The following is a 17,396-nucleotide window of genomic DNA, read 5'->3' as shown; positions in this document are numbered from 1 at the left end:
CTGGCACATGCTGTTCCCTCTGCCTGATGGGAACCTCTTCACCTAACCAATGCAGGCTTTCCTTTCTACTCCCAGGTCACTCCCCACTTCAGGGAGCCTATTTGGTTCCTGGGAGAGGTCAGTTCCTTTTGTCAGCAGCCACATCTTGTCAGTTTCCACTCACCTCTTGGCACTCCTCAGGTTATCATTTTACATGTGTGGCATGATTTGACTGTCAGTCTCCACCCTAGACCTAAATGTCTGTGAACATTAGACCATATTTGGTTTTGCTCTTCATTGAATCTCAGGGTTCAGCATTTCCTAAACAAATGAATGAAATGCAGAAGTTCACTATGACTTGGGTATGGACTGCAAGAGTTCACTGATAAAGTGAGAGCTGAGTCATGCTTTGTTCACCCTATGAAAAGCTTGGGTTTATTCTTCAGGGCAATGAAGAGTCATTGAGGGATTTTAAATAAGATGATGTAACGACTGGATTGTACAGAGAAAGGCAAGGTCAGAGGTAGGAAGACTGGTTAGGAGGCTGTTGGTGGAGTCAAAGGGAGATGATGATGGCATGGACTAAGGCAGTGTCCTTGGTCACCATGATACCTGTCTGGGAAGTGTTCCCTGTCCCCTGGGAGTGTGAGACCCAGTCAGCACCTCTCCTGAGGCCTTTGGCTCACCCATCCAAGAAAACCTGCCTGCCCAAACTCACCAAAGGGTAGAAGACTGGAAATGGGGCATGGTGTTCAGATGAAGGAGTTACTGTGCACAACAGTCATGGACCAGGAGCTGCCAATGTTCTTGAAGACAGAGAGTTTGTTTAACTTGTGTCTTGGATTCCTGCAAAAGTATTTGCTGTCTTGGTAGACAAGGGATACACAGCAAAGAGTGTGTACAGTAAACACGGGCAGTCTAATCAAAGTGGTTTTCTTCCCAAGTTAAAATCCCAGGCCGCCTTGCCAAATACAGCCGGTTAAAGTAAATATAATAAATGCCTTTTCCAGACAGACGCAATCCTGAAGGCATAGCAAGGAGATGGGAAGATATGCTGACCAAGCAGATTAACAGGATGAATTAGGCAGAGAAAGGATAGACCAGCTGGCGTAGGGCCTCACAGAGAACTAGAAACAGTCACAAAAATTAAGCTAAACCAAAAAAAAAAAAAAAAAAAAAAGAAAGAAAAAGAAAAAACTGAAATGATACAGGAGGGAACTGATTCTAAGCACAGCCCATCCCTGCCTAGAGCCGCAGGCTAATTTGGTAATTAGCAGTTATATAAAATCGACGGCTATCTGTTCAGATGGAGGATGCACCATGAAATCCTGAGAGAGACAGACAACCCAGACACAGCCTAGTTATTATTTCCCACTACTGGGAAAAAAGAAGATTCGACACTCACGGATCATCTACCTTATCCAGGCACCCTCATAGTTATAGCTTCTTTCATCTTCACAACCACTCTCATGAGGTGGGTATGGTTAGCATCCCCTTTATGCAGATGAGGGAACTGAGGCTCGTGGAGTTTGAAAACTTGCCCATGGTCACAAAGCTGGCAAGGGACACAGCTGTGATTCAAAGCCAGTCCCCCCGAGTCCCAGTCAAAAGGTTTCCCTTCCATGGCTGCTTCTGCTAAAGAAGTAAAGTGTAAGGGACAGTCCACATTTAAATGCCACCGACCTAAAAGGGATGGGGAAATTATTATTGAGTAGGGGGCTTAAATAGGTTGATTTTTTGTTACAGTCAGATTTAAAATATTTCAAATATATATATTACATTACATTACATTTATATATTACACATAATTATTTGAGGGAGCTCGCTGCTGGGGAGATTTATAAAGGCAAATAGCTTAGCATAATTTAAGAAGGGATTATTGGCACATGAGGAAATCAAGTATATTTGTACTCACTGAGACACAAGTTGCAAGGATTGCTGGTTCTCTTGCTGAGGCTTCCAGGGAAGGGAAGGGAGAGCCATGAAAAAGAGAAAGGAACAAAAGGGAGAAGCTTGACTCTGGCTCTAAAACATTGTGCTTTCTCCCTCACTCTCCAACTTGAAGCCTAAAGAGTTCAGTTTTTCAGCCTTCAACGCCTGGGTTCAGACTCAGTTTGATTTGAATGCTCTGCTCCATGCAACATGCTAAGAGCCTAGACTTTCAGCTCTGTATCCAGGCTTGCCACTTGCTGTGTGATCTGCAACAGTTGATTTAACCTCTCTAAGCCTGTTTCTTCATCTGATCAAGCGGACAGATACCACTGACCCCACAGCGCCATCATGAGGTGTTCATGAGGCAATACATGTAACTAGTTGAAGGTAGTGCTTCTGACAACAAACTACTCAGTAAGTGGATGACAGTGGTGGAGAAGAAAGAGATGAGGAGGTCTGTGAGCTACTGGATGGTTTAGGATGGCCTCCTTTAGTCCACGTGGCGTAGTGCTGTAGAACCTTGCCTCTCACAGCGTGGTACAGCACCAGTGGCCCAGCCATCACCCCCAGAAATGTTGGAGGCCTCTTTCCCCAAGAACTACTGACCCAGAGCCTGCATTTTAGGACCCCTACTTCAAGGAAATCCATGAGCGAGAAGCAATCACTTAGAGCACAGCTTTAGAAATCTCCCCACTCAGGTGTGAAGCCAGCTTCATAAAGTGTGCTTCTTGAGCAAATTTCTTCAACTGCCTGCACTTCAGTTCTCATCTGAAAGACACCCTGTCTACCTCATTGGGTTGTTGTGAGGATTAAATGAAATCATACGTAGATCTCTATTCAAGCACTTAGGATGGAGCCAGGTCCACACAGCAAGCACTCAATACCCATTCAATTTTTTATTGGTATTAATTCCCACAAAGTCAGACCTGAAGCCACGGCAGCCTGGCCTTTGCCAGGCACAAGGTCAGGCCCCCTTTACTCTCACTGCTGACTCTCAACCCTTAAAGCTCTGTGGCACCTGTATTTGCCGTCCCCTGCAGGAGCCCTTATCTCTGAGGCCACCATTTTACTCTTTGCTGTGGAATCCAGGCGCTTCCTGACTCTCCTGGTCTCTGAGTCATTCCCGGGGCCCACTGGCAGCAAGTACCCTCTCTCAACCTCCCTCTTTACAAATGTCATCCTCTGCCACATAGAGTCCAGGCTGAGGCCCAAAATTGCAAACATTCCCTCCACCCCCATTATTCTCTGTAGGCAATGTCCAGAGAATTCCTTCTGGGATGTGAATTTGGTTCTGAAGAACAGACTCAATGTCTGTAATGATTTTTTTTCTCTGCTCTGGTGGCTTCTGTGTCCTTAGTCCTTAGTGACTGTTTTAGGCTCAGTCACTTAGCCTGGATGATGTCTTTTTGGCCTGTGCACCATACCTATAGTCCCAAAGGGGTCCTTGAGTGTTACACGCCTTACCAGCCAGATTAGAACCTGGCATCATGTAACAGGGTACAACACTACTCTGCTTTCTGGGCAGCAACAAAAAACAATAAATCATTTAGAAAACTCCAAGTGGAGGGAAGGAGGGAGGGAAAGAGAGAGAAGGGGGAGGGAGAAGATTTTTAGTTCCTGATTGCAGTTTGGCCAAAAATATCAACTTCCCTGCCTGGGACTAATGCAAATTACAAACACTACTCTGGCCTTTGTGTCTGAGGTGACTGTTCTACTCTGTCAACAAAAAGGCATGTGGCTGCTGTGTTTTAGCAGGAGGGAGGGGGCTTGCCCTCAGCCATCTACACTCTCTCACCTGGTATTCCCTCATGAACAGAAGCCCAGGATCCTTGAGGATTTCATGACCAGGAAACAAGGCAAAAGGAGCCGGGCCCACATGGCCACAGAGCCCCGTGCTCTCACAACCATCCCTTCATTGCGCCCCTCACCCGCTCCACAGGGCACCTGCCTGTGGGCCTCATGGTGGCACTTGCCACCCTGCTGCCTCTCCCTGTACCAGGACTATCTCTATCTCAGATGACAAGCTGAAAACTTGCCAGCAGAACCTAGGAAATCCAGAAGCTTGACAGTTCCTACAGATGTGATACAACATAGGACTGCAAGAAAACAGAGACTCACAGCCAGCCACACATGATGAGCTCGTACCACATGTGCACACACACACATACACACAAACATACCTACACACTCTTGCACTTACACTTAAGCACATACACTCACACGCACATACACACACACATATTCATATGCAAACATACATGTACACACTCAAACTCATATATACCACACATGCTCATGCATTCATTCACACACTACACTTTCATATACCCTCACACGCACACTCACACACACTAAGCTGATGTCTGCAAGCATGTCCTGATCACGCTTTGGGAGTTGCCACCTTCAAGGTTTCTGGCCCAAATGGGAGTTTAGTGGTGAGAAGGTGGGCTCCTCAGAGTACATTGGCAGGCCATGTGCTTGTCCACAGGAGAAGAAATCTGAGACTCCAGAGGGAGTCCAGCTGGCGAGTCAGTGCTGACCACGGCACTTGATGCCCACGTCGCCCTGTCTGCACTCCCTGATGGGCCAGTGCACAAACACCAAAACCAGCGCCAGACCTTCAATGCCCCGCAGCTCTTCTGAGGAGGAGAGGACCAGGCACAGGGCCTGGGAGCCCGGGCCAGACGGTGCTCAACCTCCTTTGGGTGAAGTCACAGTGACCCCAAGTGGTCACTTTGGTAAGGCACCCTCTAAACCTGGTGTCGCCTTCCAGGGGCAGGAAGGTGGGGAGTGGGCTGCAGAGACCCAAGTAGAAGAGGAAGAAAGAAAGGGCAAAGGCTTCCACATACCTCTTCCTCACAGAGTTGGGACATACAGGGCCTATCCCTTATTTGTCTTAAAGGCTGGGGATAAGGGGACCAAAGGCAAATCCAGATGGGGATAGTTCAGCTGCAGCTTCCACTTCCTCAGCAGGGAGAACTTGTCCACAGCAACAACCCAGAACAGGGATGCTGCTGTAGGACAGAGCTGATGAGCCGTGTTTCTCGTTAATTCCACCAGCAACAAGAACGTTCCGTCTGGGAACAGTCCTTAGAAGTATTATTTTTCTTAGCAAAATGGGCTTGTTAGTCCAGTCCCTTCCTTTAAATCAGGATGGAATCGGCTGCTTCTCTTGCAACTTGAACATAATGCACACCCAAAAAAGCAGGGAGATGGCCTCAAAAGCCTGGCTTGTTCAGAAAACCCTGAAGATGCACCTGTCGTTATCCAAAGAGATAAGTGTGGGAGGCTGGGAGCTCAGATCTCCATTTAACTAAAAAGCAGATTGGTGCCTATCTGGTGTGATTTCAAGGGCTCTCCAAAGATCCCCTCCACATATATCCCCTATGAAACTTCCGGTCTCCACATTCCACTGATGGGAAATTTCTCTATGAGGCACCCTATATTAGTCCATGGGTTTCCATGAATTATTTTGCCAGAGCTGCCTTTGCATGTCCTGTTTTCTGTGTCTGGGATGCCCTCCCTGCCACCAGGTGTCCCCGGATCCTTCAAAACCCAGTCCAGATATTCTCTCTTTGAAATCTCCCAACATTCCCCCCCACCACCACCACTGTCACCACCGCCGTGCTGCTTCTATGCCTGTTTTCTCACTATACTACATACTGAAAGAAATCAAATCTTCGACCCAAAAGACCTAAGAGTCTAGTGAGGAAACCAATATGAAAACTAACAACAATAACATAATTCCTATAAAAACCACAGATTGACTGCAAGTTCCTTGGGGACAGGGTCCTCAGTTTGTCCCTTTCTGTGAAGGTAGGCACCCAGTGCACTAGGGCCAATCACACCCCTAAGCTCAGTTTCATAGACTTGAGCTTCACAGACACTTGGGAGATGATCCCAGGGATTTAGAGATGGAAAGGTTCACATTTCCTCATGTCCACCTGAGCCCAACCAAGCCTGCAGACCCCAAGTGTCTTATTCCTGTTTTTGCTAACAAGAGACAGCAATCTCAGTTCCTTGGGCCTCCTTCTCCCTACCACTTTCCCTGCTGGCAACAGGAAGCATGAAGAATAGGTTTCCAAAACAGGGCTAAGTGAGTCACTCTGCTTTTATCACCACAGTCCTTGCAGTGTAGGTGAGAACGTGCTAGCTCCTGTTCCTTTCTAGCCCTAATTAATCTATGAATGCTCATTATGCCCCATTCTGACCACTACAGAAATCCATATTTCCTTCCCTCTATCTTTCCTTATCTTAGCTAGCTTCAAGTTCCAACCCAAATACCTCCTCTGGAAAGACTTATCTGACTATTACAACCTATGCTGATCTTGTCCTGTTAGCAGCCCCTGCTTCGGTCCTGTGTTAGTCCATTGACATTACTATAAAGGAATACCTGAGGCTGGGTAATTTATAAAGAAAGGAGGTTTGGCTGGCTTACAGTTCTGCAGGGTGTACAGGAAACATGGCACCAGCATCTGCTTCTGGTGAGGGCCTCAGAAAGTTTATAACCATGGAGGAAGCCGGAGGGGGAGCCAGCACATCATACAATGAGAGGGAGCAAGGTTAGGGGGAGGTGTCACACACTTTTAAACAACCAGATCTCACAAGAAGTCACTCACTATCTTGAGGACAGCTCCAAGACATTCATGAGAGATCTGCCCCCATGACCCAAGCACCTCCCACTGGTCCCCATGCCAATGCTGGGGATGATAATTCAACATGAGATTTGGAGGGGACAAGCATCCAAATTATAACAGGTGCCAAATCACTCTCGAATTCCAATTTGCTTACTTCACTCTCTCCTCCTGGCCTCTAAGACTCAGGGATGGAAACCATGCTATGATGTGTCAGAAAGAACAGGGGACTTGGATCCCAAACTTAGTTTTATCAAGTATTAGTTTTGTGACCTTGACCAAGGAATAGACTTCTCAGAGCCTCTGTTTGCTCAGCAGCAACCCTATCAGTAGCGCTGCAGAGAAATTAAATCACATGCGTGAATCTTTAAGAAGCTCAGTTATATATAACTGAATAACTCTTTGCCATCAGACACTCAGAAATTCTTCATTTTTTACCCCTCTTTTCCTTCCCTCCCCTTCGTCATTATTCTTTTCCATGTAGCTTAGTGCTTGGCATATTATGGGTGCTCACTAAATAATTAATTTACTTTTTTAGAACAGATTCCTTTTCATCCCCAAAAAGGCAAGGCTTATGTCTTGTTCAGCTCACACAGCCTTGTGCCTGACACAAAGGAGGCCCTTAATAATATTTGCTGAGTGGATGACTGTGCTTTAGGGGTTCCAAGAAGAATGGGTGTAAGGTGAAAGAATTGAGAAAAGCATCAACCTCCAAGCTGAACAAAGTTCTATAAGGAATGGAGAGTAGTGATTTCCTATGGGATGAATTTTCTGTGCTATTGTTAAGAAAGGGAACAGAGCCATTTATATGTTACCACTTGCAGGAGTTGGATGGAGAGATAAAGGGGGCGTTGATAGAGAGCAATGGGGTCTTGAAAAAGTGGGAAATCCCTAGGAGTACTCAGAGCGCTGATATATAAGTGCACTAGCTATGCTTCAGATACATGTTTGTTTTTTTTTCCGGCAGAACTGTATTTTACCTGCTGGCAAAGAGCAACAATTCACTTGTACCATGGAAGAAAGCTGCTGAAAATCAAAGTAAAGCAGCAGGCGCAAACCTATAAGCGAGTCCCACTTTTCCATCCTCTAGACAGAAAACCTGGGAAGAGAATGTTTTAAATTCTGCTCTGCAGTTTTCTGGGAGAAGATGATTCCATTGTAAATTATTGAACATTTCATTTAAGCTTCATAAATAAGAAACTGGGATGAAAGTGTTACATGTTAGATCTGTTTGGCAATGTATAATTTCTTACTCCCTCGATCTGTCACCCTTCATCTATGCTGGAGAATTTCTACTTCATTATAGGCAATTGAAGGTCTCAATCAGTTCCCTGAGAAAAGTAGTTTATGTCCCAAAGGTAATCTCATTTCTGCCACCAAGGATGTACCTGGGACTCACTGAGCATATTGACAGAGATAAATGTGTGCTTCAAAGGGATCTGGGGGTGTTGCAATTGCCCACTCAATCTAGAGACAGGTACTTGGCCCAGCCAGGGGCAAGGTCCTCACTGCCACCTGGACTCCCTGAGTCACTGGTTTCCAACAGAGCCAACGGGGTATGCTCCAGCAAACCAACAACAGGTGTACCCATGACCAGCCTTTACTTGCCTGAGGCAGTTTTTATAGTAGATGAGATCACTCATACACACACACACACACACACACACACACACACACACACACACACAGAGTACTCAAAATCCAGGAGGAGTTCTCTGTGCAAAGTGATAAAATATTAGCTACTACCACTAAGATCCAGGCTTTGGATTTTAGTGACTTTAAACACTTTGATTCATGTAATCTTCATGACGACCCTCGGATATAGATGCTGTTATTATTCTCATTCTTCAGAAATTGAGGCTCAAAGATGTTAAGTAACCAAAATTACATAGGTAGAAGGTAGGAGAGACTGAATATAAACATAAATATGTCAGACTTCAAAGTTTGTCTAACTTCAAAGTTTACCTCCACTGGGTTGCCACTTTAGAGAAAGAAAGAATTAAGGGTTGGGAAACAAAGAAGCTGGTTTAAGGAAAGAAAAAGAGGGCTGATTCTAATGCCTGTCCAGACAGGGCTTCAGGACTGCATTCCTTGGGGGAAACTGGCCTGGTAAGCTCTGCCATGCTTCAGCAATATTTCTTGCATGGGCTGCCCTAAAGCCCACTGAGGAAAGGGATGAAGAACCCCTGGCTGCCAGGCAGCATTCCTCTTGGCCAAGCCAAGCCAATTGTTAAAGAAATGTTGCTCAAAGTATTTCCCATCAAAATCAGGGATTCTAGAGAAATCACAGCTGCCCTGAGAAGCCGGTGAGATGGAAGGAAGTAATAGGACATCCCATTCCTCCTAAAAGCCCTGAACTCAGACCAAAATCCAGGGGGCATCTCTAGCTGGTCACAGACTTACTGTGTGCCACAGTTTCTTTTTATAAAAAGATGATGTATTGTGTTGAATAACAGTCCCCTCAAAATGCATGTCCATCCCAAACCTGTGAGTGTGACCTTATTTGGAAATAAGGTCTTTACAGATTCAGTAGAGTTAAGATGAGGTCATACTGGATTAGGTTGGTCTGTAAATTCAATGTGACTGGCGTGTTTATAAGAAGAGGGGAAGACACAGACACATAGGGGAGGGCCATGTGTCTACAGAGGCAGAGATGGGAGTGATGCAGCTACAAGCCAAGGAATGCCAGGGACTGCTGGCAACCACCAGAGCCTAGGCCTCCCAGAGCCTTCAGAGGAAGCATGGTCCTGGCAACACCTTGATTTCAGACTTCTAGACTTCAGAACTGTGGGAGGAGACAATTCTGTTGTTTTAAGCCACACCCTGTGTGGTAATTTGTAACAGCAGCCACAGGAAGCTAATGCAGATGGAGAAAAGACTGCTTATCCCACCTTCCTCTCAAGGTTGTGATGAGACTCCAAAGCACATTCCATTTTGAAAAGCGCAGATGTTATATAAACACAGACTAGCACAACAATCAGTCATGAGTCCCCGCAAAGCCCCACAAAGAGCCTACTAAAAGGACTCAGACTGACCATTAGAGGCCTCCGGGGTGATCACTTGATTTTTTTTTTTTTTTTTTAAGACGGAATCTCTCTCTATCACCCAGGCTGGAGTACAGTGGCATGATCTCAGCTCACTGCAACCTCTGCCTCCCAAGTTCAAGTGATTCTCCTGCCTCAGCCTCCCAAGTAGCTGGGACTAAAGGCGTGTGCCACCACACCTGGCTAATTTTTGTATTTTTAGTAGAGATGGGGTTTTACCATATTGATCAGGCTGGTCTCAAACTCCTACCTCAGGTGATCCACCAACTTCGGCCTCCCAAAGTGCTGGCATTTCAGGCGTGAGCCACCATCCCTGGCCTTTTTTGGGTTTTTATACAATCCCAGTCCTAATAGATAAAGATGAGTTTGATGCCAGTTGTAGTAGATGAAATAGTCCTCAAAGAATCCCCAGCACCTATGAATATAACCACCTTATGAGGCAAAAAGGACTTTGTAGGTGTGATTAAATTAAATATCTTGAGAAGGAGAGTCTAGCCTGTACTATCCAGGTGGGTCCAATGTGATCATAAGGATTTTCATAAGATGAATGTAGGGAGGTCAGAGTAGATGCGATGACAGGGGAAGAGGTCAGAGAGAGAAAACAGATTTGATCATTCAAAGCTGCTGGCTTTGAAGATAAAGAGACCATGAACCAAAGAATGGAGGCAGCGTCTAGAAGCTAGAAAAGGCATGGAAGTAGATTTTCCCCTAGAGCCTCCAGAAAGAACACAGCCCTGCTGAACTACTTTAGATTGTAGGCCTCCTGAACTAACTGTAAGAGAATCCATTTTTGTTGTTGTAAATCACTAAATTGTGGTGATGTGTTACAGCAGCAATAGGAAACTACTATACCAGTCAAACCAGTTAGTCTGAAAATGAATGTGAAAGAGGGCAGGGAGAGAACCCAGAGATTCAGATATTCTAGAAGCCTTTCAGGGATCCTTTGTAGTAAACCCCCCAAAGGATTTCCTCAGAGAAGCTTATACCCTTTAGTGGGATGGTTTTTGCATTTCCTCTGTCTTCCTGGACTCCCCTGGAAGTTATTCTAAAATTAGATACACAGCTTTAGATATTCTGAGGCCTGAATTACTGAACTGGGCAGGGAGCCCACAGCAACGGAGCTTCTGCATGCCCCTATTTGACAGCCCTATGCTTAGAAAAAAGTCCATCCACTCTTGCTCCCTAGAAGGGACCTAGGAGTCCCATATGGCCTCAACTCCTATAAAAGGTGTAGCTTGGTCTTTGTATATAACATTCAAGAAATGCTTTACAGGCCCGTGTCCACACTGTCTTTCTTGATTACATATTTCCGAAATTCACAATTCATGCAAGAGATTTCCCTCACTGGTTCAAGCCAACCTGAGACACTAAGCATACAATGAGTCCTTGTATACTTCAGTGAGCACACCTCTGAAGGTCACTGACAAGGCAGCCTCAGTGCCTCCCCAGAGAGCCTGGCTGCAAGAAGGAAGCTATGCATGGGCTGATTCATCCTGTTTGGGATTCCTAAGTAGCGAAATTGGGATTTCCTAATAGTTGAAATTAGGAGAGTATTCAAGGAGGACTAAACGCAAGGTATGAACAGGCGTCTAAGGTCATTTTGTTCCCTGCTTTCAGCCTTCCTTGCCCTGCCCCATACACAGAATAATGTTTGTTTCTCTTCCCACTGATAGATCTGGTACCTGGCACTGAGTATGGAGTTGGAATATCTGCCATCATGAACTCACAGCAAAGTGTGCCAGCCACCATGAATGCCAGGACTGGTGAGTAGGAGGACTGCTGAGGAAGAAGACCAGGTTAGCCTATAAACCTAAGAAGTCATGGAGGCTCGTCCCGGCAAAAATAAGTCAGAAAGCAATGTCTCCCAGCGAACAGGTCTCTGGTGACAACTGTCAGCCTAAATACAACATCCGCCCTATGCCTAACCTCTGACCTGCAGGATGGAGTCACCCTCTTCCCCATGGACCTATGTTCGCCATCCCCCAACCCCCGCCATAGTCTGAAGAGCTGCTCAGAGCTGTACAGAGCAGACATGAAAAAGCCTAAATAGGTTGATGCCATTGCAGGCCATATTTTTATCTAGACCACCCCGACAGCAGGCAGAATTGGCCATCCTTCACCCTTTATGCACCACAGAGGCCCTCACAACGGCCACTTGGGTGAAGACCTAGACTTGCAACAACCCATTAAATCTGAGGGCAGAAGAAAAGTACAGTTGAGATCCTTGCTGCTCTGGATTCAGCAGTTTTGCTTCCAAATCCTGGATAAATTTCAAAGTCATTTCAGTAGCTATGGTACTAGTAGCCTGGGCTGGGCTAGGGATTTTAGACCAACCTCTCTAGAGAACCACGTGGACAAAGGTCTCCAGGTCCTCAGATCTAGCTGCCTGCTAGATATGGTTAGAACAAGTCAAAATAGCCTCAGGGTTGGAGGCTACTATTGCCAAGAATGGCGTATCCCTACTGGGTGGTGGCTACCATTTTGTCCTTATTGGTTTGAGAAAGGATGGAAGAAAATGAATATGGAGAGCTTAAAAATCAGCAGTCAGCTCTGTCCCAGAGGTGGATGCAGTCCAGTGGTATCAGAGCTCATAATGCCTTTCTGCAGATTGTTTGTCTTTGCCAAGCCTCTGGCCGTCATTCAGAGGGAAGGTGCTTAGTAAAACGTGAGGTAAGTGTCATCAATGACAAGCCAGTGCTCATAGTCAGCAGGCCTGCTGATAGCTTGGAAACACACAGGGCAGGCCAATAGATACTGCCCTCCTCTGGAACCTGTGTAAAATAGGCCGTTTATGTCAACCCACAGAACTTGACAGTCCCCGAGACCTCATGGTGACAGCCTCCTCGGAGACCTCCATCTCCCTCATCTGGACCAAGGCCAGTGGCCCCATTGACCACTACCGAATTACCTTTACCCCATCCTCTGGGATCGCCTCAGAAGTCACTGTACCCAAGGACAGGACCTCATACACACTGACAGATCTAGAGCCTGGGGCAGAGTACATCATTTCCATCACCGCTGAGAGGGGTCGGCAGCAGAGCTTGGAGTCCACTGTGGATGCTTTCACAGGTACCAGAGCAGCAGAAATCCCAGCTAGGTTCAGGGATCAGTGGGTCTTAGTGTGAGAAATTCATCCAGGCAACTCACTCTCCCGATGTTCCATTTCTTTTGGAGAAAAAAGAGATGGGTAGAAAAGTATAGAGGCAAAACCAAGAAGCGCATCAAGAGGGAAGGCTTGGAAGTAAAGCGGAGAGGTGAGCAACAGTGCTACCTGCCTGAAAACTGTCTGGTTGTTCTACGGCCTTGACATAGTAGTTCATTCTGTCCATCTTTCCCTGCTGCAGTAAATCAGTGGGAATTCAGAGGATCTGTGGGCTCACGTTAAATTCCTTCCAGGATATAGGCTTTCAATCCTGGGTCAGTATTATGATTAACTCACAGAGGTATTTCTGATTTTAACAGAATCCATTTTCTCATATTTGGATTGGAAAAAGTGGAGTGAACAGGACTGGAGAGTGAGGAGGTGGAATCTCTGGGTCAGTGGGTGAAGGGGTAGCCCTTATTAGCAAGGAGAGCAGATCCCTTTATCCCCGAGGTTCTTCTAGCCCAATGGCCCATCTCCTCACATGTTTCAGGATCATCCATCTCCTCTCTTTGCAGGCTTCCGTCCCATATCTCATCTGCACTTTTCTCACGTGACCTCCTCCAGTGTGAACATCACTTGGAGTGACCCATCTCCCCCAGCAGACAGACTCATTCTGAACTACAGCCCCAGGGATGAGGAGGAAGAGATGACAGAGGTCTCCCTGGATGCCACCAAGAGGCATGCTGTCCTGATGGGCCTGCAACCGGCCACAGAGTATATTGTGAACCTTGTGGCTGTCCACGGCACAGTGACCTCTGAGCCCATTGTGGGCTCCATCACCACAGGTGAGGCTGGAGGACTTGGCAGGAGGTGATGAAAGAGGTTCTCACAGGAGCCTTTAACACATGAATGAAATTTTAAAAGAGAAAGACCCAAGGAGTAGGGGACTGCCTCTATGGCTAAACAAAGTCCATGAGGTGTTCTGAAACAGCTACTCCCTCTAGTGCTACAGAAGATGCATTAGATGAGAAGCTCCCATTTAGAAGGTGGGACAAAGTCAATGTCTTGACGAGGTCAAAGCTTGACTGCATTTGTCTAAAAGACCTCCCATTACCAGCCTAGAGAAAAAAACACTGAAGAAAGCTAGTCTCCACGAGGACTCCCTCTACAGTGAAGAGATACCCGTTTCTATTCTGGAAAGCCATCTCTTGACTGCCCAGAAAGGTCACTGGTACAACTGATGCTTCCTTAGTCTCACATGGGACTAGCATGCAATCAGGTAGTGACCCGGCATTCAGAGAATGGGATTGATTCGTATTTTGCTTAGAAAACACAGGCACTCTGAGATGAATTGGATCAGTCCTAGCTCATTATTCCCAAATACAGTTAGTTTCAAATATGAGGTGCATGTGGGTGAAGGCATGTATGTTTGGGTCGTTTCCTACTTACTAAAAAGAACTCACAAATTGGACAAGTAGATTAAACACTCAACTGATCAACTCTGTGATCCCCTAGCAGTCAAAAAAAATCCGTAGCATAAATGAAAAACAATTTAGGAAAATGGATTTGTTCTGGACTTGGGTTCTGAAATCCCTATACAGTCAATAGGCAGTTTTTCAAAACTAAAACCAAAGGTGGCTGCTAAAAATAAAAGATACGGGCAAAATTGGGTTTGTCTTTAAAAAGCTATCCCAGAGAAAATGTCTATTTCTCCAGTTCAAAACAAAACATATGAACTTTAAAAAAAAAAAGTTGCTCATTGGCCCGGAGATAGGTAACAGGTACAGAGCTTGCCAGCTTGGCTTCTTATTGTTAAAATGTTCTCCATTGACATAGCTTCGGCCATACCTACAAGGTTGCAAGTGAAACATCAGCCTGATCATGGTTTTAAGGATGTGCTATTACACAGAAAGATCTTGTCTGCCTTTGGGACAACATTGGCTTTTGGTCAACATAAAACCAGGGATGAGAATTTCTTTTTCACACTGTGCTTTCTGTCTTTTTCCCACAACCACTGGGTCCTTGTAGGAATTGATCCCCCCAAAGATATCACAATTAGCAATGTGACCAAGGACTCAGTGATGGTCTCCTGGAGCCCTCCTGTTGCATCTTTTGATTACTACCGAGTATCATATCGACCCACCCAAGGTAACAAAGTCATTTGATTTCTCAAAGACACTAGGATTTGGGTGAAGATTATGGGAGAACTAGCATATCCCACAGAACATCCACTCCTGCCTGCATTTTTCCTCCTCTCTGTAGCATGCTCCATCAGAGTGAGAGTGGGCTGGTGAGCAGCCAAGAAACCTTGCACTCACCAACGCCTCTTGAGAAAGGCTTGATTATATTCACCCAGAAAGCAGGCCTTTCACTAGCAGAGTTAACTGGTCACCATTATCTAGGCAGTATCATAAGAAACAAACAGCCCTAGAAGAATCTGCCAAGAGCAAGGGTCACGTGAACTTTCCTATGAGAATGAAGTTTAAGATGAGGATCCAGAGGGATGGCTAAAGACCCAGCAAAGCCAGATGGAGCCTTGGAGGGAACCACAGTGATGTGGTCCCATTTCAGCCACTCCAGCCAAGTTATGAGTCAGAGGAAATTGGCCCAGACCTCACCTGCATCCTGCCAGTTCTTGCTGGTACATGTGGCATTGTTAAGGAAGTAGAAGGCACACTCACTTCCAGTGAGGACACAGACAGCTCTCCAGGCTAGACTGTCTCTGGACTGTGTGGACTGCTCCTTGCATCAGTGCCCTCTACACTGCCTTAATATCATTGTCTTGGAGAAAACCAGCTTGTTAGGAAACCACTTAATAGGTAGCTCATTTTTCTTTGCTCCAACGAGCCCAGAAAATAAAGGAGTAAGACCAGTGTGCAAAGCCTCTTCACACTCCGGCATTTCCAGTCCATGAACCATTTTTCGTCCCTCCCCACTGAGTGCTGAGCCCCACACCCATCTGTGCTTCATTGACATAGACTGTTCCAGGGGCTGCTTGAATGAGAGGGCTGCTGAACTTTAACTATAGATTCTGCTCTTCTCCAGTGGGACGACTAGACAGCTCAGTGGTGCCCAACACTGTGACAGAGTTCACCATCACCAGACTGTACCCAGCAACCGAATACGAAATCAGCCTCAACAGCGTGCGGGGCAGGGAGGAAAGTGAGCGCATCTGCACTCTCGTGCACACAGGTAGGCGTGTCTCCCTGCTGTGTCAAGTCAGGACCCTGTCTGAGGACCTAGGTGAAGTTGTTAGGGCTCATACAAAGGTTTTGAAGGGTGAGGCTCCATTTCAGGGTGTTCCTCACACTTACTGTGTTGTGCAGGGCAATTTGCAATTTCTCTTCCCTTGATATTCCTCTCTAATACTAAAAATTTAGAAAGTCACCCTCTAGAAGTCTTGCTGGCTTAGGTTAGGCATGTTCATGGAACTTCCAACATAAATAGTGCCCTTTCAAAGATGTGTGGTGGAAGTGAAATCTAAAACAGACACCTGAATCATTCATCTGATTTTGTAAAAGACTCGGATAAGGAAATTTCACCTCAAAGAAGAAAAGGGTTGTTATTCCAGTAATGAAATTGGGGTCATGAAATTCATCATCAGATTTGGCCAGAAACCACCAAGAAGCTTTGCTCTTGCTTTGTGCTCCAGGGAGAAAGAAGGCACCAAAGTGGCCATAACTCCCTCACCCGGGACGAAAGCAGTGGAGGTGATGTGGCTCCATGGGCATCCTGGGCTGCCTGCAGGAGCACCGTGTAGCTCATGTCTCTGACAGGCCCCCCAGTCAGATCCAGACATCTTCAGCATGCTCCATCAGCTCTTGCATAATGACTAGAAGAAGGGAGGTACAAGGGAGAGGCTGGCTTGCAATATAGGAAAGTGGGGAAGGGTAGTCCAAATCCCATGGCCTCCCTCTTGAAAACAAGCCCACGTGATGGGCCTGAGGAGAAGGCTCCTTCGGTAGCGCCACTGATCCTCCGCCTCTGGCCCCTCAGCAAGTATACCAGGCAGAACTTCCAAAGATTTTCTGTAGAACTCACTAGCAGGCACAGCCAAAGTTTTCCATTCCCAAGCTCTAGACCAAACCTCCTAGTTAAGCCATCATTCTCACAGCACATGGGAAAACATCCAGCTTGCCTTATCAGGAGAACACCTGGATTTTCTACGTTTGCTTAATTTCCCTGGAGAATGGTATTTCCCAAATGAGGGAAGTATACTTTGGAATTCCTCAATGCTTTTGTAGATGTCCTTAGAAGTTCAGAAATAGCATCTCTAAAGCAATGGGTCAAGAAATGTTCCTTCAAAAACACAAAAATTATTCTTCTAAAGACAGTGCTGGATATTCTTGTATTCCCTAGTCTCCTTCCAGGCTTATAAGTACAAATAACTCAGCCATTCAGTCCTGCTCTATTAAATTACCTGTGACCACTAAAATATCAACAAGTGTTGACCAGAAGTGGGGTCCAAACAAAAAGAAGCCTCCATCCCACATTTCTGAACCTAGAAATTGATATTAAAGAAATTAGCCTTTTTCCCATTGAGGACAATAAAGTGTATTTCAAGAGCCCCTAACCCCAAGATAAGAGAGAGCAGCAACTTTAGTCAAAAACTCATTTCTTTAGCAGGGCATGGAGTCTCAGCTACTAGGGAGACTGAGGCAGGAGGATCGCTTGAACCCAGGAGTCCAAGGCTGGAGTGAGCCATGATCATGACACTGCACA

The 17,396-nt window shown here is 46.0% G+C and overlaps 1 protein-coding gene and 1 long non-coding RNA gene across 39 annotated transcripts in view; one reads left to right on the top strand and one right to left on the bottom strand.

Moving 5' to 3' along the window:
• The window catches only part of LOC105711646 (uncharacterized), a 313,477-nt gene that overhangs the window by 150,886 nt on the left and 145,195 nt on the right, over positions 1 to 17,396 (bottom strand). For 2 of the 34 annotated variants that reach the window (XR_010340428.1, XR_001106093.3), the window contains one exon: positions 1,895 to 1,935. The exons of the other annotated variants lie outside the window; for them this stretch is intronic. This is a non-coding gene — a long non-coding RNA (uncharacterized LOC105711646). The remainder of the gene's footprint in view (positions 1 to 1,894; positions 1,936 to 17,396) is intronic. 34 annotated transcript variants of the gene reach the window in all.
• TNR (tenascin R) overlaps positions 1 to 17,396 on the top strand; it is a 429,814-nt gene that overhangs the window by 370,779 nt on the left and 41,639 nt on the right. For all 5 annotated transcript variants that reach the window (XM_012444444.2, XM_064370757.1, XM_021668050.2 and 2 more), the window contains 5 exons: positions 11,263 to 11,352; positions 12,395 to 12,658; positions 13,250 to 13,519; positions 14,703 to 14,822; positions 15,720 to 15,866. In XM_012444444.2, the coding sequence (XP_012299867.2) occupies positions 11,263 to 11,352; positions 12,395 to 12,658; positions 13,250 to 13,519; positions 14,703 to 14,822; positions 15,720 to 15,866 (891 nt within the window). The remainder of the gene's footprint in view (positions 1 to 11,262; positions 11,353 to 12,394; positions 12,659 to 13,249; positions 13,520 to 14,702; positions 14,823 to 15,719; positions 15,867 to 17,396) is intronic.

The sequence above is a fragment of the Aotus nancymaae genome, unplaced genomic scaffold, assembly GCF_030222135.1.
Source record: "Aotus nancymaae isolate 86718 unplaced genomic scaffold, 86718_ANA_hifiasm-v0.15.2.pri h1tg000108l, whole genome shotgun sequence".
NCBI classification, from domain to species: Eukaryota; Metazoa; Chordata; class Mammalia; order Primates; family Aotidae; genus Aotus; species Aotus nancymaae.
The sequence above is the reverse complement of the archived record's forward strand: the minus strand, read 5'-3'. Positions and strand labels throughout refer to the sequence as shown.